Below are 23,219 nucleotides of genomic sequence, written 5' to 3' on the forward strand. Positions count from 1 at the left end.
AAATCCCCAGGGACAAGTCCCTGCACTGGCAAGGCACCACACGGACACATCCCTGTGTAGGGCAGGACACCGTGTAGGGCAGCATGATGCACGGCATAGGACCGTGCCAGCAGCCCAGCGTGACTGGCACCCCGCTGAAGACGGGTGCCCTGCCGAGGATGGCTCCTGACCTTCGTCATCCCCTCCTCGATCACCTCCATCCTCTTGGTCAGCTGCGCCGTTTGCCATGAGTCGGTGCCTGGCCTGCCTACGTCCTGCCTGGGGGTCGGCAGCTCCGCGGTGCCCGGGGACCCGCCGGGGCAGCCTGGCTGCCCCTCTGCCTGCAGGAGGAGGGCGCGGGGCCTCCCCCCAGCCCCAGCCCCGGGCTCGAGGTGGCCCCTCTCGTCCTCCGAGACCTGCGTGGAGGCATCCTGCAGGCGCAGGTGCTCCAGGAGGCCGCGCAGGAGGAGGTGGAGGGCGCCGGCGTTGACGCTGCCGCTGTTGGGCGTGCGGAAGGCAACGTCCGCCAGCTCCGCCAGCCTGACCGAGACGCTCATGCTGCCTCCGGCCCCCGGGGCTGCCCGCCCGGCGCTGAGGTCACAGGCCCGTTACCCGGCGATGGCCCCAGGGTTCTGCCCCAGCCCCGTCCCGTCCCGGCAAGCGACCGGCGACCGCCGGGCTCCCGCTGCGGCCTGGCCGCCGGGCGCGGCTCCCGGCTGAGGCCGCGCGATGGGCTCCGCGGGCGGCCCCGCTCCCCGCCCGCTCCCACCGCGCCGTGCCCGGCCTGCCCAGCCACGCCAGGCCGCGGCTCCGCGGGCCTCGGCCGGGCCCTGACAGCGCGGCCGGGCCCGCCCCGCCGCCGCCCCGCCCCGCCGCCCGGCAGGTGCCGGCACCGAGCCGCCGGAGCCGGGAGCCGGGAGCCGGGAGCGGTGCGTGCCGGGTCGGCCCGGGGAGCCGGGGGCGCGGAGGGGGGGGAGCGGGGCCGGGGGCCTGCAGCCCCCCCCAAGCCCGGCGGGGTGCTGAGGGCTGGGGCACGGGGAGGCTCCGAGCGGGGGGACGCGGGGCGAGCTGGGCGCCGTCTGCCCCTAGGAAGCAGACAGGGGAGAAAAGCGGTTAGCTGCTCGGTGCGGGGCCTCGCTGCTCCCGCACCGCGTAGCTGCGTGTCCCGGGCACGGGGGGACGTGGGCCGGGAGAGGGGGAGGCGGCCCGCCGGCACCGGCAGCCTGGCAGCGCTCCTTCACCCGGTCCGCGACGTTGTCCTTAGCGGCCGCGAAATGCCGCAGGGTGCCGGTGAGATCTCACAAAGCTTCGGCTTGGTGCGCTCGGCAGGGCGGGGAAGGGCTGGGACAGAAGGGTCGGCATGTACCGGCGGCCTGGTGCAACGGACACGGGGTGAAATTTAATCGCAGGGAAGGCGAAGTCGTGCGCTGGGGGAGAGAAGGCTTTCCGCTGTAAGGCGAGCGCCCGGCCCGAGGTCGTGCCAGCTTGTGGGGAGGGAGGCCGTGAGCTGCCAGCAGGGCACAGCTGCGGGGGGGCCGCTACGGTGGTGCCCAGACAGATCCCCAGGAGAGGAGGGAGCCCGGTGTCGGTATAAACGCAGGCGTTTCCAGCCATCCCTGCTCGGGAGAGGAGAGCCGGGGCTGGAGCTGCCCGTTTGGTGGTCAGGAATGACGGGCCCATTTTAGAGACCGAACAAGCCCGGTTCTCTTGACAAGCAGGAAGAGAAATGACAACGACGGTGATGATGGGGATGGTATTATCTGTCAGCACGTTGGCAGCGTGAGCCCTGTGAAAGGAGGAGAGCCCTTTCAGCTAATGGATAACGTTGTGCAACAGCACATACCTAGCGGGAGGCTTTAACCATCAGAGCAGTGAGTTCTGGGTTCTGCCTCCCGGGGGGACCAGAGAGGCAAAACTGCGGGAGCTGTTAAGGTGGCGTTCGGTTGCTGTATGGGAAGCACAGGGTGTTGCAATTGCTGCTAAAGGGAGGGATGGGGCTTGGGGACCTGGGGAGCGCTCCCCGGCCAGGCCCACGCAGGGAGTGGGAAGGGGCAGGCTGGGATGAGCGCTCTCATGCTGGCGTCCTCCAGATCACCCGCAGGAGTCGTGCTCAAGCTGAAACTTCTCCAAGTACCTGCGAGCGTAGGTGTGTGCCCCTTGGCAGGACTGGAACAGTTGTTCAGAGACAATCTCCTTGCACCGGGGAGAACTGGTGAGCGTACCCCGGGTTGTTGTCATATTCCAGGTGTGGGACTAGGTCAGGCACAGTGATTTTAACTAGAAATGTTCTAAATTATAAATACAGTTATTTAGATGTAAAATGTGCCAAGAAACACTTTGTGAATATGCAGGCTATCTTCCTATTTGTTCCCTTTCAACCAATGTGCTTGAAACAGTGCTTTCTTTTCAGCAGGGGCCTTCTGCTTTCTAGAGTGTTTGATTGGAGGTAGGCAGTTGAGGGCTGGGAGGACTCGGGTGAGTACAGTGAATACTATATATCCATAATGTTCACTCGTTTTTAGGAACTAAACAAACTCAGGTCAGTGTGGAAAGCGCAGGCTGAAAACTTTCCCAAAGGCTTCTCTGTCTAAAGGTTGCAATGATGGCCACGTGCCCCAGGAAATCCCTGGAAGCATTTCGCAATGTATCTGCTCTGTTGTCACTAGGCGTTGTGTGAGGAGGGAATTGCTGCTTGGAGGTAGGGAGGCAACAACTTTGGGAACTCATACGAGGCTGTCTATGTGGCATGGACTGAGGGCAGAAGGGGCGTGAGGCTGTAACAAGGGTGGGATGATGGAACCACTGCCCCAGGTGTTCCCCTGAGACTGGTGCCAAGCGGAGCGAGCACACTCAGCCTTCCCTTGCTGCTGTTGTACGGCTGGTGAGGCTCTGGTGACTGCGTCCACACAGGGCTGCAGTCAGGGAGGTGCTGGGGGTGTGTGTTCGTATGCTGAGTACCAAAAGATCTTGTTACGGATGTATCTGGGACAGTCAACAGAGAGGGAACTTCTCTTCCTGAGCCTCAGCCCTTCCTAAGAAGACAGAAGGCTGTGCGGAGTTTCTTGTTGTGTTCCCTCAACAGGTTCTACGTGGGTCTGTCTGAAATTCAGTTCCTCAGGCACCTGTTCTGACTGGAGCCTGTCTCAGGAGGGAAGGTGTCTCCAGCAGTGCCGTGTTTCAGTTTATGAGCATGTTTTTGAAGCTCACTTTCCTAATCAGCCATGCTTTTCTGCATGTGAAGTCACACAGTGATGCAAAGCATGGTGGCTGCTTTCCTTTGAGATGAAACACGACTGGTGGATGCTTGCTGGGAGTGCAGCTAATGCTCTCCTGCAGCTAAAGGGCGTTCAGTCAGGGGCCAGACAAGAGCTTGTCCCCAACACCCACACTGTATGTGTTTTGTTGGGTTCTGGGTCCTTGGAGCAGCGTTGTGATCTGCAGAAGTGTTCCCATTGCCGGTATTGCTCACTAACATGGAGAGAGAAGGGCTCCAAGAAACTTTATTATGTAAAAGTTTATCTTTTTTCCTCCTTCAAATTAGAATTTAGAAGATAAACACTTGCATTTAAAGGATGTGATTGATGCAGACGTCTTCCAGTATGAGTGGTTTTGGAGGGAGACATGCAGTCTTCTAGTAGCTGCTCGGATCCAAGATCATTTTTTTTGCTCATAGGTAAAGAGAAGAATGAAGTTAGGTCTTCTGCGTCTGTCTGTGGTACTGTTGTAAAGTTCTACATTCAATTTCTTGTACTTGCTTTAGTCAGGAGATAATATCTTAGATTGAAAGAAGATAAGTTTTAAAAATTCTTTGAAATAGCAATTTTTGTAGGGCCTACAGCAGGACCGCGTGTTACTTCTGTTGGTATGGGTATTACCGTGGGTGTGTACATGGGTATGTACATGTGCTGCATGTATGGTCAGTGCTGTGGTAGCTTTTCTGTGTTCAGCTTTGCACTAAGCTAAGGGTAAGACTGCTGGCTGCCAGGTGAGACTGAGGAGGAAATAGTATTTAAGTAATATGGAGATTAAAATAATCATGAAGACAGCAGGACTGGGTATACTTTCAAGCTTCTAGGCAGGTATGCTAACTTCTGAGTAAAACGTCGGACAGCACAGGGATGAGAAGCTGTTCTCCCAGACGGGTGAGTGCAGAGCTGCTGAAAACAGGAAGGACAAGGAGTTGGGAAACACCACGTAGATGCTGATATGCCTCATGGCCCTTAGCAGCAGTCAGTGATGTTCTAAAAGGAACGTTGTAAATTATGCAGCATTCTTCCCTTCTGCCCAGTACAGTAAAAGTGATAATTTGTATTGGGAACTCCAGTTGTCCTGCAAATCTTTGGAGATTTGGGTTTGTTTGTTTGGTTGGTTGGTTGTTGTTTTTTTTTTTTTTTTTTTACTTCCAGGACCTGATTTTGCAGCTGTTACAAAGGCAAAGCATTCTAGGCTGAAATGGAGATTTACTCTGCTAAAGATTTCAGCACAAGGCATGGGAGCGTACCAGTTTGCAAACACAGATGTGTTTCTTTTTTATCTTCAGAAAACACGTGACCTGCAGCTCCTGCCTTGGGACGTGATGTTCACATCGTTGTTTTCCTGCTGTTTCCAGCGCTTGCTATCAGCCTCGCGGCTAGAGAGAAGCAACACGATTTTCCTAGGCAGTGTCAGACCTATGGCTGCTATGCAGAGGATGTATCTCCTTGTCTGATCAGAGGGAAGACAATTAACACAGAAGCCATAGGAAACCACAATCCATTTTCTCAACAGTACAAAGTCTCAGAGGCAGGGGGAGCACAATTTTTATTTCTGGCACAAGACGCAACGGAAGCTCTTGGCTGCTGTTAAGATTTAGCTTTGGGTTCATTCACTCAGAGGCGTCTTGTGGCTGCAGTCCGAAAGGTGTTGTGTTTGTACCAGTGAAAAAAGGCTGCTGGGGAGCCCAGCGAGCACAGCAGGCCTGTGCTGGTCACAGCCCCGGGCGGAGGATGGAGGCGGGAGGGGAACTGCTTCACGTGCACCGCTCCTGCGTGAGGCCCTGCTGTAGTGCAGCTGTGTCTAATCTGAGCTCTCTTAGCAGGCTTGAACTTCACGTGAACAAATACAAGCGATAGCCCCAAAAGATGGCAATGTAATTAGCATCTGAGGACTTGTGAGTAACAACTGTGAGCTGTGCGTATTGAACTTTGTAGCTCTCAAACCTGAGCTGATCAGAGGACAAAGGTATGAGCTGGGGCTTTACATGCGATTTAAGTAATATATGTCTCTGTCACCTATTGTGATTAGCAAAGTAGCTTTGTATTAGTAGCAGTTGTTTCTTTTACCCGTTTTATATACAAGAAAATGGAATAATATCCAGTTCCCTTATAGATTAAGAGAATTTAAGATTATAAAAGGAAGGATTCATGCTGAGATGGTGGTCCAGAACCAGACGTTCCCAACTGAGGGTGTCCCCAAGCCTTCTTTGATACCGAGTCGCAGCATTTAGAAAGAAAATCTTCTGTGCCTTGTCCTAACAGGCTGGCTACCTATTAGCGCTTTTTGGAAAAGGTGTTTTTGGAAGGAATGTGTCTAGCTTCCACTGCTGTGGAGAGGTAAGTTAGGGTGTCTGAGCTCCCCCCATGGTTTATACTGGCTCTCAGAAAATAAAAAAAAATCTACTCTCAGACCAAAAGGACTTTGCAGTCTGGGATTCTGCAGTACCTGTGACTTCCCGCTGGGATCTGCACGGAGGCTTTGCTCTCCCTTGCTGTTGGCTGCGTGTGCAGACACAACGCACCCTCACAACAGACCTCACCCGGCGCTTGTGGGCGCCGACATCCCCACGTGGTACCTGCTGCGTGCAAACTCCTGTTCCAAAGGAAGCCCTGACCGACGTCCTTCAGCGACTGAGTCTTTCACCAGGACAAGGTGCGGGGGCTGAGGGGCAGCTACACGTGGGCACAGGTTGTGTGCGGGACCCTGGGGCAGCAGGCGCGGCAGGGAGGGCTCGGCGCCTCCCCGCTTCTCACCCTGCTTCTCTGAGCCTCAGAGTGCAAAGTAGGGCAAGCCGGAGGCTTCTTTTCCCAAGCTATGTGTTTGAAGCAGAGTTATCTAGTTGAAAAGATACAGCCCCCTCTGTGGTTTGGGAGAAGTAGCTGAGCAGTTGTGTTAAAAATAAGCCCTTATTGCTCAGAAATCCCTCGTGTGTCCTCCCAGAGCCCCACAGCTGGAGAGTAGGTATAATCTTTTAGATTATAGGTGAGTAAGATTGCTGTTCCAGGGAGCATTATTGTAAAACTGGTACAAATTAGGTCACAGGACAAAGTTTGTCACGTGGAAAAAAGAGACTTCACCGTAGCCAGGCCTTGCTGGGGGCTGGCCATGCTGGAGTCTGCGGAGCGGTGTCGCAGGAGGCCCGTCCTGCTCCGCTCTGCCTCCAGCCCTCCCCGGCCCTTGGCTAATGGCAGCCCTCGCCTGGACAGCAATTCCCTGTTGTTCGTCCAGCCTGTAAGTCTGCTTCGTGCGATGGTCGCAGGGTGCTGGTGCTGCAAGGGCACCACCAGCCTTGCCTGGCTCAGCCAGGGCTAAATTCGCCTCCCAGGAGCAGAGGGAGGGCGACTGCTTCTTACGGCAGTACCATGTGCTTGCAGGGCTTTCGAAAGCAAGGGTTGGTTGATACGTTAATCGATACGGGATTGACTCGTTCACATTGCCAAGACCCAGGACAGCTGCTGTCCATGTTTTCTCTCCTTCCCTTTTGGGTTGATTTTTTTTGGTTTGGTTTGGTTTGTTGTTTTTTCAAATGGCCATGACTCAGCCCTTCCCTGCTGCTCTCCGAGTTTCCTGGTTTCTGAATAGGCTATTCTTGGGACAGTAATTCCTGGCTGATAGCAACAAGGGGAGTGTTGTTTGTGTTAGTTTATTTATTTATTTATTTTTTCTCCTCTGGCCTGTCTTTAAGCCTTGCTTGCCTCTGATCTTTTCCTTGTCCCTGAATTACTGAATCGTCCTAAGTTGCTGGATGCCACCTGGGATATGTTCTTGCCCCTGTACCAACGCAGTGCAGAATCAGGCTGGTCCAGGCCGAGCACCTTGCACAGCTCTAGCTTTACTCTAGTGGCAGGGTGATGGTGACACTTCTAAGAGCATGGAAAGTTATCCTGTTACAGCTACGGCTGTTGTAATGCTTTAAAGCCCCCTGTTTTGTCCCAGGGGGAGGTGCTGGGCTCTCCAGTGGTCTGCCTCGTGAAGGTGAGGGTCACTTCTTAACACTGTGTCCATACAGCACAGGTAACACGGTGACAAGTAAAGGGAAAATACGAACTGGGATTTAAAAACAAGGAAAAGAAGCTTTCTGATTACTTAATTAGTTATTGCCCTCCCCCCATGAATTGCAGAGGCTGGAAACCTGGAGCATTCAGTCACCTCCCAGGGCAGGCAGTGCTCCCAGGCCAGGCGGCACAGCCGCTGGTCTTGCTAAGCAGCTGGGTGGCTGGAAGCGAATGCGGTGCCTAATATTAAGCAATATTTGCTGGCTTGCAACGCTCTCTCTGTCAAGACAGTTACACGAGGGGGGAGTAGCCAGAGCTGTTGTATATTTTGCCTAGAAAATACAGTTGGCTTTTAAAAACAACAGAGGCGCTCTGTTTTCTCAGTCTGTGGTTACCAAGATAAATTTCTTAGACAAAAGTACCAGAGAACTGAAAACACAAGGGCAGTGTTCTTTAGCACCCCTCCACATTTTTGGATATGCTGTATTGTTGTTAAGCCAACCAAGATAAAAGCGTTTCTGTGCAAGGAGGCTTTGAGAACATTCACTGCCGGATTAAATTAGCCTTTCTGAGAATAAATTAGTAGTTGGGACGTAGACAGCCCCACTCACTGCAGCTGTAAATTCCACTCGTGCTAGGACCCACTGCAGATGACTTAAATGATAGGTGTGAAAGCTGTGTTTGGGGCACTGCTGTTAACTTGAGATTGGATTTCTACTCAGTTGTGAGTGCAAACCAGTCCACTGAATTTTCATTTATTTATTCATTTATAAATAAACTTAGGTCTATCCTGTGGGCATCTTAGCGTTATGCACTTGAATTTCCACCTGTCTCATCTCCTGCTGTGAGAGCAGTGACCCAGCCTTGGGACTCCTTTGGTCCTGGGACTGTTTGAAACCCTCTGATCAGCAACACTTGAAGCCTAAAAGTAACGCGCTGCAGTAATGACGTGACAGAGACGCAGAGAAAGGGTTTAGAAACGCTTAGAAGAGGGACTTGAGGAAGTGTGCTGCTGAGTATTAGAGACGCCTTGGAATCAGTCGAAATACCTGGATTTTCAGCACAAGGTCTTCTGCTTTCTTTGTCTGCTCTTCTGGGGTTGGTGTGGCTCTTGTCCCACGCATGCCAAAACTGGGCCGGCGCCTGGAGCCGTGTCCTGGAGAGGCATGAGGACGTCGACTCTCTTCCTCACCCTTGTTTTCCAAGGGAACACAGCCCTGCGCGCCCACTTGCAGATCTTGCTGAATGTGGCTAGCTGGTTTGTGTCTTGGTCAGTGTTCCTCTCAGGTCTGCTTGCGTTTAAGCGAGGCAGGCTCACGATGGGGCTCCGCGTGCCCTCGCCATCTCCCCTGCTAGGACTGCCCTGCGGCGCCTCCGAGCAAGCAGCAGCGGCGAGCAGGGGTTGCGGGGAGCAGCTTTTGGCAGGACCGGAGGCACAGATGTGCAGCAACTCGCTGCATGCCGTGGTTCGGCAGAGAGCGGAGTTTGGGGTAAGGGGTTATGAAGGAGTTGGCAAGAACTTGGTGCTGCAAACTGAAACCAAAGGCACGAATACTTAGGAGCAGGAATGACTTCTCTGGACTGGGAACTCAGCGCGGTCTGGCTGGAAGTAGAGGGAGAGATGGGACCCCAGGAGCTGTGCTGGACTCGGGGCGCATCCCAGTGTGCGTGGTCCTTCTTGGTGGCAGGACTCAGAAGAGAGTTTGTGTCTTACGTTGCAGCTGGGGTGAACCCCAAACCCTGCTTATTTGTCATGGTCTTAAGTAAAATTGAATGGCATAGAGCATTTCTCACGAGTCCTCAGAAAAAAATGCAAGGTGACACTGTACCTGTTAAATTGAAATGTCAGCAGCTTCTCTGGTGCGAAGGCAGGGGTATTTGTGGGGAGAGCAAATGCTAATGTTTTTGGAGGTTGGAGTCGGTCCTATAGCAAGCTGGTGCTATGCCTTGGCTAAGAAAACATCAGTACTTTGACGTATGTTTTGTGCATCTCTTGGAAGGAAAGTGGATCTGGAATCACCATCGATGTATTCAAAATTATTTCATTGTGTTGCAAAATCTGCAAGGGAATTCTGAATAGGCTCTTGGGCACTGATTAATTCTGAGACTGAAATGCGGCTACATCTCCACAAAAGTGCTGATCCTGTATGACTTTAATTTCCTCCTCCCGTGGAGCTCGGTGTGTTATTTGATGGAAGTCACACATCTAATCAGCTTGATTCAGCAATGATGTAGCTGTATTATTTGACTTTCTCTCAAAAAATTCTATTGAATGAGGGAGTAATGAACAAATAGTGTGGATAAAGGAAAAAAATATTTTTACTGTAGTGCTGGGAAAGGGATCTATAGAAGGCTGAGTTGTACTGTGAGAAGCAGTGGGTAATCACCCTGTATTCATCTTCTCTGTGAGAGAACTAGGAGGCAGGCACTGAAATGGGCAGGCAGCAGACTATAACAACTTCCTCGTGACTGTAACACTTCTTTTTCATGGGGGTAACTGAAGAGCAGAGCTTGCCACTGCCGTATGTGGCCGAGCTCAGCGAACCAGTGGGCTATGAGGAAATCAGGGTGGTCCCCGGAGAAACTCTAAGCTGCCTGATGCTCTGGGAGCGGGAGGGAGGGCAGAGGGCTCGTGCTGCCTTTGCTTGCTTCCTGACTCGTTTTTAAGCATCTGTTACAGGCTGCCGTCAGGGACAAGATACAGAGCTGTGGTTGTTGGTAATGCAAGGAACTGTGGGGCTGCTGCCCCGTCGTCTCTGGGATTTATACTTGCCTTTAAGCTGCTTGAGTGGTTTAAACAAAAAACAACTAATATTGTGGCACAGTTAAGCTTGGTGCAGTGTTAAAACACTGTAGAATTGGAGTAATCTTGGTTTTATTTGCTCTAGGTTATTGCAGGTTGCGTTATTACTGTACACTAGATAACAAATGGAAGATGTAACACGGTGTTTTTCCACTCAGGGTAAAGATTAGGTAGATGCCCTGGACGCTGGACGACAGCCAGTGATCTCGCTGGGTACTTTCTCATGGGTGTTACCAAGCGTGTGTTTGGGCTGTTCGTCACCTGCATTGAAAGTCTCACGGAAAAGCTCTGGTTCTCCAGAGATCTGGCTTGTGGCACCCCGTTTCTCATCTGAGTCTTTCGGGAGCAGATTGCTAAGGTGCAGAGGAACACAGGTGTGTCTTTCACATTTCTTTTAATTCACATCTTGTCACCCATGCCAACACCTGGCCTGTTGTAGTCCGTCCTCTCTGGAGACCGGGTGACTAGCTGGAAATGTCTGACGCAGAGCACCTCCCGAGGGGCAGGTGTTTGCTTCCTAGCGGCCAGTGCCAGCCTGCAGGGCAGCCTCTGCTCGCTGCGTGGGCAGAAAGCTGTTTTGCAGGGGAGGAGTACAGCTGCCCAGGCCCTCCCTGGTGCCCCTACCTGTGTGAGGGCTGGGGCTCAGTTTCATGGTCTGGGAAGACAGCCTTTCCGTGCCGTTAGCTCCCTTGCAGCCCCTCTTGGCTCTTGTCACATGCTGCTGCCGGCGCGGTGAGCTCTGCAGAAGTGTGACGCTTGCGGCAGCTGTGTGCTGCAGCTTGGGAACCTGCAGCAGAGAGCAAGCAGCTGCCCCAGTTTGTTCTTTTCATTTTGGATAGTTTTTCTTTAAATGCTCGGGTTAACCAGGTCCTGGCAATGCTGTTTCTGCAGCCAACAAGCACTTGGTCAGCCCATCTGGAGGCGAATAGCACTGGAGAGAATCCCAGAGGCGGCAGCAGGTCCTTGCAAGCCCTCCTCCCGCATGTAACCCTTTGGGGGTGTTGCGGATAAACCATCCTTGTCTTAAGCAGGGGGATTTTGTCTCTGCTTTTGCTGAAATCCGTACAGAGGAGCTGCATGAAGCTGTAATTTGAATTTCTGGCTGAGAACAGCTGTGCCTGGACTGCATCAGGGAGGTTATCTGATTGTGCTTTGGATATAATACCCTGAGAAATCTTGCTTTGGCCACAGCACCTGGCTTCCAGCGAGGATCCCGCTCGCGGCTGATTTTCCTGCTGGGTTATGGTGGCACGAAGAAGGTCAAACGGCATGTCCCAGGTTGCAAGGTAAAATGACTGCAGTGGGGATGCTCCTCCAGAGCCCGGCGTGCTGCACAGCAGCTTCAGCTGTCTGACACAGCCGGAGCGCTGAGGTGAATAACGTTCTCCTCCAGCAGTCCTTGTTCTGAAGGGCTGCCTCTGACCTCCCATCTCTGCGCCGAGGGAAGAGCCTGACCCTCCTGGAAGGAGCAGTTTTCTGCAGCTGACGTCTGACTGCAGAAGTGTGGGACAAAACCGCCTGGCTGTTTCTGCACGGCGGGTTTCCACTCCCTGGCAGGGATGCTGAGGGCGCATGGCTTGTGCTTGGGGAAACACAGCTGAGTCGCTCGGAAAAAGAGCAAACCTTTCCACTGGTCCTTACGCTGGGCTCCCATCCGCGCCGTGCACGCGTGTGTTGTAGGCATGCGCCCTCTTGCTGTTTGCCCAGGACCAGGATGCTGAGCTCGTGAGGTGCCGCTGGGGTGACCGGCGGGGTATAGCAGGGGTACGTGCTGCTTGGTCCGGTACCAGTGCGTGCCCTCCCTAAAGGAGGCTGCAGCACCGTCTGGTGTTATTCCTTCCCTCCTGGCCCCGGGGAGACAACACAAAGGCTGGAGGCAGCAAACGCGCACGGGAAGAGGCAACGCTGAGGGGGAAGTTTGGCTTGCTGACACAGAAAACATCTTTTTTTGCTCTGCGTAAAAGGCAGGCAGAAGGAAGCACCAGTACTGCTTTCGCGGCGGGGATTTTTGCTGTCTTTCCTCTCAAGGTAAGCGCTGCCGGCTGCGGGGCGCAGTGCCCTGAGGAGCGGTGGGAGTTGAGCCATGTCCCTGCGAGCTGCGCGTGAGCAGGCGTGCGGGCATGCGCGTGGCGCGGGCAGCGTCCGTGGCTTGCTCTGTGGCACAGGTGTGACAGCGAGCGTGCCGCAGGGGGTCCGGGCTGGCCTTTGGGGGTGCCGCTCACAAACGTCGGTGTGCTTGCTGCCGTCAGGTACGGCTCTGTCCACCTCCGAGCTGGCAGTGCTCCGTTCAGTCTCTGCTCGCGCCCCTAAAGCCCTTTTAAAGGGTAACAGGCTTTCAATCAAACGGCATTTTGCTAACATCTGACCTGTCTTTTGTGCTCGTACCTAGCAGATTTAACTTCCTTCCTGTTCTCAGTATTTCTCTTCTTTAAGCCCTGAATCAGCAGGTAGATATTTTTTGGCCAAGTGTTCTAGCAGCAGAACCCCTTCAAACCAGGCTGAGCTGAGGCAGCGATCCTGCCTGAGGGAGGTGAGGACCATGCTGGAAGCTGAGCCGAGCCCCAGCTGCGTCTGCGTGTATCTTTGTCAGTATTTGATTTCAGCAAGGCCTTGGCGTTACACTCTGAAAAGACTTTCAGACCCGTTTCTGAAGCAGAAAAAAGCCTGTGGCACATGGTTAGCTTCCCTGGGGCCAGGAAGATGAGGTGGTATTGGCCACGATGCTGTTCCTTTTTTAAAAGGAGCGAGGCTGGTCTTGGTGAGGGAGCCCAGTTTTTTTCAGAGCTCTTGACTTTGTTGTTGAAGATGTATTTACAAAGCCTGGAAGCCGAAGTTTGTGTCTGATTGATCTACAGTGAAGCTGGAAGTGGTTGCATCCTTTTCTCTAATTTATGCATTTAAATGTAGCATGTTTTTTCCTCTTAAAAACATTGGACATGGTTTTTTATGGAGGAAGAGCTCCATAAATGTGCACAGGCAGCTTTTGAAATGCCAGCATCACTGAACGTGGTTGAGTACTAGCAAATGCTGCTTCCCGGCTCAGTGGCTGGAGCCACTGCTCTGGTAGGCAAAACAAAGCTGAATCACCATGGTCTCCAATCACCAAATGCAGAAGGAGCAAGGACAGCGCAGAGCGTGGTGGTGCTCAGAAGCAGATCTGAGCTGCTCTGTGAGGCTGGCTCAGAGCTGTGCGGGGCCGGCGCTGCATCAGGACTCGCACGTGAGTTACTCGCCATCGACTTGGTGCTTCCCCCCAGGTTTGTCTCACCCTTGGCGATTCGGGCTGGGAGGAGGCAGCCAGAAGCACACAGGGCTGCTGCCTGGGCAGAGCACAGCGTTAACAGACTGAGCCTTTGCCTCTCCAAGCAGCGCAGAAATTAGCCGTAGCTGCCTTCTTCACGGCGTTACCTGTTCAGCCCGTGGAGCTGGTGGGTGTGCTTTCGTGGCACGTCACCATACATTTGGCTGGGACCTGCTCTGGCGGCGCAGCTTCACCTGTTCCCTGCTTCCATCCCTAAGCAGCTGGGAGAGCTTTGTGGTACCAGTTTGGGCCTCATCAGTAATGGGGCCTGTGAGCAATGCTTTGGGGAATCAGTCCCTGGTTAGCTAGAAATCTGGAGCCTGGTTTGTTGAGCACGGGGAGGAGGCAGATTCGGGAGTCTTGTGCTTACAGGTGCGAGGCTGCACGCTGCCCACGGCTCTCTGGCTGCGCTCCCTGCTCTAGGGACGCCTCTGACAGCCCTCTCGCTGTCTGGGAGGTGTCCAGAGACCTGCCACAGCTCAGTTCCTCTTCTTGCCCCAAAGCTGCCTGATGGGGGACCCTGGCCAGGTCAGGGAGCGCAGAGCAGCCGCGGAGAGGTTGTGTGGGTTGAGGCTGTGGCCGGCGTGGGCCAGGCCCTTTGCCCTTGGGGTTGCGAGGGAGTTGTGCTCTCCTGCTCGTGTCTGCTGCCGCTGTGCCCTGGCAGGGGGGAGGGACAGGGCTACTGGCAGCAGTGGGAATGCAATCTGCTCTCATCTCTTTCCTTTAGCTAAGCCACATCTCCAGCCTAGCCCGCTCATGGGCATCTACGTAGCTGCGGTTTGCTCCTCATGTCCGTGCTGAATGCAAGCCTCCCGTAACGGCCCCAGGCTCTGAGGCAGGAGCAGAGGACCAGGAGTGACCCGGTGCAGCCCCACGGCAGCACCGCAGGGCGGATGGAGCTCGCTGGAGCAGCTTGGCCAGCCACAGCTCGCTGCCCTGACTCTGCTGCAGCAGGCAGCTTGCTCCAGGGAGCGTGCCAGCGCAGGAGGTGCTCGCTGCTGCCACGGCTGAGCATGGCTTTGGGTCACTGCAGCAGCCGTTCGAGATGTGAGGGGGACAATGGGCTTGCACTGGAAACACAGCCCAGAAATACCCTGCGAGCGCTCGGTGTGCTCAGCCTAGCAAAACAAAGTCTGAGTCATGATATGATGGCTGCTCGCAGAGAGCAGGGAGCGAAGGAAAGCTGCTCAGGCTGAAGAACAGATGGGTATAATCTGGCTACAAATAAACCCAGGCCAGAAACTGTAAGGTTTTCATCCCACTGCTTTGATGGATAGTTTTTTTTTTTTTTCCTGCCTCTCAGAGCAGCAGGGAAGAGTGGGCTTCCCGCAGGAACAGCAGGAGCAGCATGACCAACGCATCGCTGGCAGTTTTGGTGGTGTCCCCAGAGAGGGAAGGAGGGATGGGCTGATCCAGCTGACCCAGCGGGTCCCGCTGCCCTCTGATCCTGGCTCCGCTCAGCTGGTTGTGCCGCCAGCCCACGCCTGCCCTTTGCTTGTCTTTAACAGGAGCTGTCTTCCCAGTGATCGCACGGTGGCCTGATCTTCTGTAGGTAGGTTAAAGCAGAGGAGCCAGTAAAAGCTGTACTCTGTTCTTCCAGTTTAGAAGAACTAACCTGCATTTCTTAGCCAGAAATATAACGTCTTCTGTCCACCCCCATCCCTTTGCTGGTAACCAGCTCCTGTTGAGTCTTATGGTCGTGAGATGGGTCCTTGCTCCCAAGGGACCTGCACCAGACATTCGTGATTCCATCAGATCTTAAACTTAAGTCCTGGTAAACTTAGCCTAAATTATTTGTAATTTTTATTTCCCCTGGGTGTTCAGCTGATTTATGAATGCGGTTATTCCAGTAAGCTCTAGTGTGGATGCAGTGTGTGGGGGAATGGTTATTCCCACGTGAGAAGAGCTAATTCGGTCTAGGCTGCTTTCATGGCACAGATGGCACTGGTGTTGCAGCTGTAATAAACCAGCATGGTTAAAGTGGGGCAGCTTTGTGGTCCTGACCACTCCCCTACACCCCACTGAGAGCAGGTTGGTTTCAGGGAGCTCAGACTTCAATCTGTTCCTGCAGAGGCATTCACACACTGAAGGCTGCCGTGGCAGGACAGGTCAGGGAGCGTGTAATCCTTTGCCGATGTGGCCCAGCGCGCTGCGCAGGTGCGGTCACGCTCATCCCAACGGCGGGCCGCTGACCCAGGGCAGTGGGAAGGGCGCACCAGGCTGTGAGCTGCCACCAGCTCCAAGTCTGGCCCTCTGCGGTGGTGCCACGGGCAGAGGAAGTTTACTCTTCTGCAAGGCAGCTTGATCTGCAGAGCAAAGGGAGCAAAGTAAGTCAGCTTCACCGAAAGCTAGTGGCTGAAACCAGAAATGGTCTCCAGCAAGAGTTCTTTTTACACGATTCTGGAGATCATGCAAAGTTCTGCCACGGTTTTGATGGGCTCTTTCACAGCTGGATATTCCCAGCTCAGTCGTTAACCTGCTTCAGCACGAGGTGCTCTCCCGGCAGGGCACGTGCCGGGTGCTGCTCAGGGAAGCACGGCTGCTTTGCAGGGATGCTGCTACAGAGAGCAGGACTCCTTGCACCACTGCCGTGGGCGCACAAGGGGAGGGTCTGTGCGCTTGGTTCTGGCCCCACTGCTTTTGAGAGGGGACAAGGGTCTGTGCCAGCGCTGCGAGTGATGCTGTCAGCGCTGACCTGGCGCAGAGGGGAGCCCTCATGCCCTCCAGCCCCAGATGACGCTCGCTAGTGGAAATGGGCTGCAGTAGGTTTTGTGCTTCTCATGTTAAGATAAAAGAAAGCACGGGAGAAACAGCTTCTGAGAAGCTTAAAAGAAGCAGGCTTTCCTTTCCTCCAGGGAAGGGCACGCAGCCAATGTCTTGCTCTTCATGGAGCTCTTTTAATAAGCAGAATATTGCATTAAGAGTGACGGAGCCTGCTAACTACGAGCAGAACCGCTCCGCAGCCCATGCACGTCCTTCCTTCCTCCCAGCGCCCGTGGGGCTCTGAGAGCTGCTGGCCATCGCCCTCGCGGTTATCTGCGGCCTGGAGCCGCAGCAGGACACTGGGGAGGGACCGCTTCGTTCGGCCGGACCCCTGGCAGAGCCCGTTGTCCTCCTGCTGCTCTGTAAGGGCTGGAGGGGTGGGATGGGGACTCTTGGCTTTCAAACAAGGAAGGGGTTCTAGGCGCACAAGGGTCTTGGCAGCGCAGCTCTTAGGTTGAGCTTGTTTGACCTTGTGTGCCGACCTGTCTGGCGACAGCCCTCCCTGCTCAGCCACCTGCCCTGCTTCAGGCCTGGGCTGCACCTTCGCTGCCTGCAGCCTGCTTGCAGCTGGTGGCTCAGTCTCTGGCCCATTGATCAAGGAACAGCGTCCCACATGCCGAAATAAGCCTGGCTTGCCCTTTCTGCTGAGGCTCCAGAGCACCGTCCAGGACTCAGCAGTGCTGGAGTCAGCCTTGCAGCTCTGGGGTGGTTCCTGCTTTGGGTGCAGCTCCTGTCCTCCGGGGCTCCGTGTCTCCACCACTCTCCTGCTGGGAGCTCAGCTGGCCTGCCCGCAGACGTGGAGAGATGTCAGCATCAGTGACTGCTGCATAAAGGTAGATTTAATGCTTACCTGGCGGTCTAATCTTTATTCCCACAAACTAGTAAACAAACACGAGTGTCCTGTGCTCCGAGCGGGATGTGCAGCAGCTCCTGGTACCGGAGGCAGCTGGGCAGAGAGCCAAGGTGTCCGCGGTGCTTCTGAGGGGAGCTTCCAGGGGCCACCCACAGCACGTGGGGGGCTTGCCCCCTTGGGCTCGTCGCCTCCTGTGGTTTCTTGCCAGCTGGGGGAGAAAGGCCGGGGCATGCTGAAAGATGTGTTACGGGGAGGCAGCATCTGAGCAGTAATGGGAGAAGCTCGTACACAGCTGGCTTGTGAGGCCAAGGAACTCAGGGACGCCCCGGCTGTGCTGGGTTCATCCAGGAACCCTGTCAGGCATGGGGACAGGCAGCTCCTGGCACGCAGGGTGGCTTGGTTGGCTGCTTTTGGAAGAATAAGCCCTCTTTTTCTTTACATCCCCAGTGAAGCTAAAAGGAACACGGCCCAGTTTGTGGCTTTGTAGGTCACTGAAGGAGAAGGAGGGCTCTGCAGTGCTCTGTGCGTTGGGCACAGGTGCTTTCCTCAGCCTGGGACTGCTGTGTGCTGCAGCGGCTCTGCTGAGAGCATTACACGGGCTGTATCCCCGTCCTCTGGCTTTTAAGGAAGAAAATCAAGAGGAAATGCATCGGGTCTGTGTGTCTGCATCTTAAGAACGCTGGGGAGTAAATACTGACATCCAGGGGAGACCCGATGGCTCTCCTGGGCTTTGCTCAGCTCTGGGGTGTATCAGCACGCTTCTCCATCGGTCACAGTGCTGACGGGGCTCCTCCGTAGGCTTGTGGCCTGCTCTGTGAGACAGGGCTGCCTTGGGGCAGGAGCAACGCCGTGCCTGCTCTGGTGCCATGGAGCCGAGCAGTTATCCGGCGTGCGGGATCAGCACTGGCATTGGAGGGAGCCCGGCTGCCTCCTCCTGAAGCAGGGACCCCGGCGGCTGCTGCCCAGCTCAGCACCCTCGCCCCGAGCTCTGTGGGGCTGTGGCAGCTTTCTGCAGCCTAGTTGTCGTCTGGGCGCATTTTTTTCCTGCTCAGCTGTGGGCTGCTGGAGTGGGAGCTGCTGAGAAAAGCCCCGTCCTTGCAGCACGCTGAGCTGGCCAGCAGGAGAGCAGCAGACCAAGGGACACTGGACAAGCACAGTCACATTTGCTCCTGGCCTGCCAGGGACAGGAGGAGGATTTGGCTCGTCCGAGGGGAGCTCCTAGCGCTGCCTCCCGGGCACTGACAGCAATGTCACTGCGTCCCCGTGCCTGATGGCAGCCTTCCCAAGCACGGAGCGAACAGCCTCTCACTTGTATTTCCCAATTTAGTCACGTCCTACCAGACATAACCGAGCCAGAGTAAACAGGAAAATCGCGTTGCTTGATGTCATCGCACTTCCTTGGAGTGCCGGAGCTGCTGGAGCTCTTCCCCGGCAGCCCCCCCTTGGCCGGCCGGGACGCGGCCAAAGGCGCGATGGCAACGCCAGCACTGTGGCCTGGGGAACCGCGGCTGCGTAACCCCACATCTGCAATGCCCGGCCCCCTGCCAGGGGGTTCTGCCTTCCCAGAGGGGCCTTTGGGGCTGCAGCCCCCTGCCTCACTTCTTGCTTTTCCTTCCAGCTGTACTGGAAGGATCTGGCAAGGCTGCAAGGCGGCTTTCAGGGGAACCACTGCAAGGTGGTGCAGCCCCCCCCGCCCTGGGCACCGCAGGGTCTTTGGGGTCCTGCCCAGCTTACGGGGCGAGAAATACCCTGGGGTGTGTATCAGCTCCTGCAGCAGTGGCTTTGCCATGGGCCGAGCCAGGTCGGGAGCTCCCCGCTGCTGAGCGGGAACACACACAGGCCCACATCTGCACTGGGCAGGGGGAGCGGGGCATGGCGGGCAAGGCTGCGCTGTCACGATGGCTCCTCAGCATCACTGTAACTTGCTCCCTGTCTCCTTCCATGCAGGTTTGGGAGAGTAAGACAGCTTCTGAAGCACGCTGCTGAGAATTTGGCTTCGCCATCGAGACCTCTGAGCTCTTTGCGGCAAGGAAGAGGACAGGTAAGCCTGCCAGCCATCGGTCTTGTCCCACGCCACGGTGATATTTAGGGGTGCTCTCTGTGAGTCTGCTCCTCTGCCCCAGTTTGTGCTTCAGGCTCAGGGGGTGCAGCTTTGCACGGGGCTCTGCCGGGGGGCTTTGGAAGCTGTGGGCAGCTCCTCCCCGCCTGTGGTCCTGGAGCACAGGGCAGGGCAGCCTCCAGCAGGGCGCTGCCCAGGGCAGGCAGGCGGTGCTGCTGGGAGCGGCACCCAGGGGCTGATGTCGCAGTGGGCAGGACAGGGGAAGCCCGCGGAGCCAGCAGCAGGCATTTGCCTTTGCTGCCTGGGTCAAAGCCTGTCCAGCCTCACGGCCAAAGCTTTGTGGCTTTGTGTTTCCCCTTGGTGGGGCTGAGGCCGATGACGCAGTGGTACCAGCCCCAGCCCCCAGTCAGCAGCCACCTCCTCCCAGCGGGCATCTCCCCTCACGGCGTCTTTCCTTGCAGGGCAGCCCTGAGCCATGTCCAATGACCCTCCGCCACCCTACCCAGGCGGCCCCTCAGCACCGCTGATAGAGGAGAAGCACGGCCCACCCCCTGCCACAGGTACCGCGGGGGTCCCAGCTGCTCTGGGGTGTCGGGGGGGGTCTCTGCTAAGTGGGCAGGAGCAGGGGGAGCGCAGCTTCCCCGGGAGCAGCTTGGTCATGGCCCCTTCTCTCTGCGGTGCCCTTGGCGTGCAGGCACTGGGGTGTCTGGCGCGACGCCCTGCTCTGTGTCACCACCTCGCCCTCCAGGGAGGCAGGAGGTCCCAGGAGCAATGACAAGAGCAGAAAGCACCCCCCTGCTTTGCTTGCTCGCTCTGGGGGAATTTCGGCTTCTTGTGGCCCAGAGGACGAGGCTCTAGCCTCGCTCAGCGCAGCCCCACAGGCCTCCTGCTGTGTCCTGGGGGAATTGCCCACTGGGCACAGAGGCAGTTCCTTCCCCATGCTTGTCACAGCCCCTTCCCATTTGCTCTGCCCCCTCACCTCTTCCCTGCAGCCCCCCCCTTCCCATTCCATAGCCCCTGTCCCTGCAGAGGCCACCCACCTCAGACCACCCAGCCAAGCCACCACCTCCCCATTCCCCTCTGCTGCCTCCCGTGACTCCGTGTTTCCTTCCAGATGGCGTCTCCCCAGCCGTGGGACAGCCCCAGGGGGTTCCCATCCCCCCTCCTGAATTTGGGCCCCCTCCCTATGAGCCTCCGCAGCCGGGGTTCGTGCCCCCGCACATGCCCACCGACAGCTCCGGGCCCTACGTGCCGCCTGGTGAGTGCCGCGAGGAGCCTCGGCAGCAGGGGGTGGTGACAGGTGGGGGTCTCGGGTGGGGGTCCCCCAGGTGCCTCAGGGAGGGGAGGCCGCGACCGGGCGCTGGGGCTGCCTTTAGGGGCATGCAGCGGGTCCTTAGGGCAGGCTGGGGGGCACGGCACCCGCCCCGGGCAGCCTGCAGCAGGGCAGCCCCCAGGCACATAACCAAGGGCGTGCTGCGGCAGCAGGGCGCAGTGCCCTGGGGACGTGGCCTCTCCTGCCTCCCGCAGCCGTTCATCTGTGCCCGTTTCTCCTTCCCAGCAGGTTACTACCCACCGCCAGGCCCTCACCCTCCCATGGGCTACTACCCTGCTCCGGGCCACTATCCCTCGCCTGGCGGCCACACGGCAACAGTGCTCGTCCCTTCGGGGGCTGCCACCACAGTGACCGTGCTGCAGGGAGAGATCTTCCAGGGCGCCCCCGTGCAGACGGTGTGTCCCCACTGCCAGCAAGCCATCACCACCAAGATCTCCTATGAGATCGGGCTCATGAGCTTCCTTCTTGGCTTCTTCTGCTGCTTCGTGGGGTAGGTGCTGCGGGCAGAGCTGGGGCCTCCCCACCACCAGCAGCCACTCGGTGATGGTGCTTGCTCTGCCCCGGTCCTGGTGGTCGTGATGCCAGCGGCTTTGGCCGTGCTGTTGGACGCAGTGGGGGGCGGGGGGGCCTCGGCACTGAATCATTACTGGAGCCGCACGGTTGGGGGGGGGGGGGGGGGGTTGGTTCCTGGGGGTGGCAGTGCCTGGAGCCCTCAGCTCCTGCCAGGGGAGGGCAAGGTGCCATTTCCAAAGCCCTGCTGTGGCACCACCGGTACAGGAGCCATCCGTGCCCGGAACCGCAGCGCTGCAGAGCCGTGGTGTCGCCTTGCAGCCAAGGGCTGGCCCTGCTGGCCCCCAGCAGCAGGTACTCACCAGTCTTCTGCACACGTCTGGCCCCAGAGTGACCCCCCCCCCCCCCCACCCCGTGGGCCCTTCTTGCTTTCCCTCCCGCACCTGCAGCCCAGGGCGTGAGCTCACAGCACTCTGCATCTCCCTGTGCTCCAGGTGTGACCTCTGCTGCTGCCTCATCCCCTGCCTGTTCGATGACTTCAAGGATGTGACCCACACGTGTCCCAACTGCAAGGCCTATATCTACACGTACAAGCGCATGTGCTAACAGCACCCCGGGAGCCCGAGCCACTGGAATGAGACCGGCCCCTCTCCCACTGCCGTCCTAGTCTACGTGTGTGCAACACTCCTTCGCTTAACCCGCTGGTGGTGTGTATGTGCATATCCCCGCCTCCCTCCTGCCCCGAGCTGTGACCACCTTCCCCGAGCTCCGGTCCGTGCTGTGAATGTTGGATTGGGGACGCTGGTGTGGGTGCACAGGGGACGAGGGGGCTGAGGACCCAGCTGCTGTGCACGGGGCTCCCTCCGGCAGCTGCCTGGCAGCACGCAGGAGCGGGACGTGGTTCTGCACCCCATATGCTCCAGGGCATCAGCGGGGCCCCCTCGCGCCTGGAGCAAGCTGGGGGCGAGCAGCAGCTGATGGAGGCACCCACCCCTCAGCGGGGGTGCTTAGACATGGTGCCCCGGCCGGGAGCTGCTGCAGGCAGGGGGCACGCGCTAACCTGGAGGGGACGGGGGAGCCCGAGCAGCCAACGGAGCACGCAGTGGAGGATGCACAGTCACCTGGCTCAGCTGCAGCCCTTTTAGGAACGGGCCTGGTGGAGGCTTGGCCTTGAGGAGACAGAGGGGTCGGTGTCAGGTTCTGGCGTGGCTCAACGCCCTCTCCAGCCAGGTCAGTGTGCAGCCCACAGGCAACACTTCCCAAGGAGAAGCACGCAGAGCTGCCTCCAAGGCGTGTGTGTGTGTGGGGGGGGGAACAGGGTGGCTGCCTTGCCCTGGGGCTGCAGCACTGCACCCTTCGTCAGCCCACCCGTCCTGCCAGAGCACCGCCACAGCCGCTCCAGCTGCATGCGCCTCCTGCCAGCCCTGCTGTGGATGCTTTGGGGAAGCAAAGCCCCCCGGCTGCTCCTCACCCACCCGGCAAGCCGTTAGCAGAAGTGCATCCAGCATGTTGCTACCTGCCCCCAGCACCGTAGAGTAGGGGAGTTTGTTACCTGGCTCCCAGCTCTGGAGCAGACCCGCTGCAGCAGAGCTGCACCCCCACCCCGAGCCCAGCAGGGTCTGGGGGGGCACCCCTGTGGCGTTCCTCATTGCATGTGGGCGTAGGGGTTTACTTTTAGCTCACTTCACGTGGGGCAGAAGGATGGGGGCAAGCAGGCAGCAACACAAGCTGCCAGCAGCGCTGTGACAGACAATGGCAAGAGGCCCTGGGAGGCGTTTTCAGTCCCTCTATGGCCACACCTCGCATCCCTTCCCTCAGCTCCTGCAGCTGGAGCACACAGCCCCCCCAGGTAAGCAGGGGAGGCTTCTCAGTAAGCAGGTCTGCAAACACAGCCTGGCCTGCACAGGCAGCTGCTGTTTGCTCAGAGGTGGAACTATGGCACTTGTCCCAGTGTTTGTATGTAAATAAACATCAGAGCCTGAGCTCAGCATACGTCTTTTCTTTCTCCCCGCTCCCAAATGCGCAGATCTACCCCAAGGAAGCTGAGAAGGGATTGTATAAGTGTGCGTGGGGAGGAGCAGCATGAACCCCAGGAAGGAGAGCAGCAGCATCCCCCCCAGCCCACGCTGTTAGGGTGGGAGGTAACAGCCCCAGGCTGCAGCCCAGGCACCCCGCTCCCGTCCACGCAGCCAGCAAGGAAGGGGGCAACAGGGGCAGTGCTGGAGGAAGGCAGAGCGGCACCAGCAGCCCTTGGTGCGGCCCAGCACAGCTCTGGGACACAGAGGGCACAGAAGCAGCTGTGTAACACAGGGCACCTGCCTCGAGGGAAGCATTTCCTCCCATCAGAGGAGAGGACAAGGAGGGGTGA

At 57.0% G+C, this 23,219-nt stretch overlaps 1 protein-coding gene across 15 annotated transcripts; it reads left to right on the plus strand.

The window, feature by feature from the left end:
• Nucleotides 1-486: 486 nt before the first annotated feature.
• CDIP1 (cell death inducing p53 target 1) lies at nucleotides 487-22,838 on the plus strand. 15 transcript variants are annotated; one of them, XM_050713831.1, is made up of 10 exons: nucleotides 2,638-2,677; nucleotides 4,520-4,878; nucleotides 5,057-5,199; nucleotides 5,496-5,570; nucleotides 5,644-5,886; nucleotides 18,897-18,990; nucleotides 19,470-19,568; nucleotides 20,123-20,266; nucleotides 20,567-20,831; nucleotides 21,346-22,838. In XM_050713831.1, the coding sequence occupies exons 7-10, from the start codon at nucleotides 19,484-19,486 to the stop codon at nucleotides 21,455-21,457; spliced, it is 606 nt and encodes a 201-aa protein (XP_050569788.1). In that variant the 5' UTR covers nucleotides 2,638-2,677; nucleotides 4,520-4,878; nucleotides 5,057-5,199; nucleotides 5,496-5,570; nucleotides 5,644-5,886; nucleotides 18,897-18,990; nucleotides 19,470-19,483; the 3' UTR covers nucleotides 21,458-22,838. The 15 variants fall into 15 exon arrangements, with proteins under 15 accessions (XP_035404966.1, XP_035404959.1, XP_035404968.1 ...); XM_050713828.1 differs by lacking the exon at nucleotides 2,638-2,677 and adding an exon at nucleotides 893-908 and having other exon boundaries at nucleotides 4,520-5,570; XM_035549068.1 differs by lacking the exon at nucleotides 2,638-2,677 and having other exon boundaries at nucleotides 4,575-5,199; nucleotides 5,347-5,570.
• Nucleotides 22,839-23,219: the final 381 nt, after the last annotated feature.

The sequence above is a fragment of the Cygnus atratus genome, chromosome 15, assembly GCF_013377495.2.
Source record: "Cygnus atratus isolate AKBS03 ecotype Queensland, Australia chromosome 15, CAtr_DNAZoo_HiC_assembly, whole genome shotgun sequence".
Classification (NCBI taxonomy): Eukaryota; Metazoa; Chordata; class Aves; order Anseriformes; family Anatidae; genus Cygnus; species Cygnus atratus.

Coding starts and splice junctions, on each gene's coding strand:
- CDIP1 (XM_035549073.2), top strand. CDS start 19,484: ATGTCCAATGACCCTCCGCCACCCTACCCAGGCGGCCCCTCAGCACCG. Junction 19,569..20,122: donor CGGCCCACCCCCTGCCACAG/GTACCGCGGGGG, acceptor GTTTCCTTCCAG/ATGGCGTCTCCCCAGCCGTG. Junction 20,832..21,345: donor TTCTTCTGCTGCTTCGTGGG/GTAGGTGCTGCG, acceptor CCTGTGCTCCAG/GTGTGACCTCTGCTGCTGCC.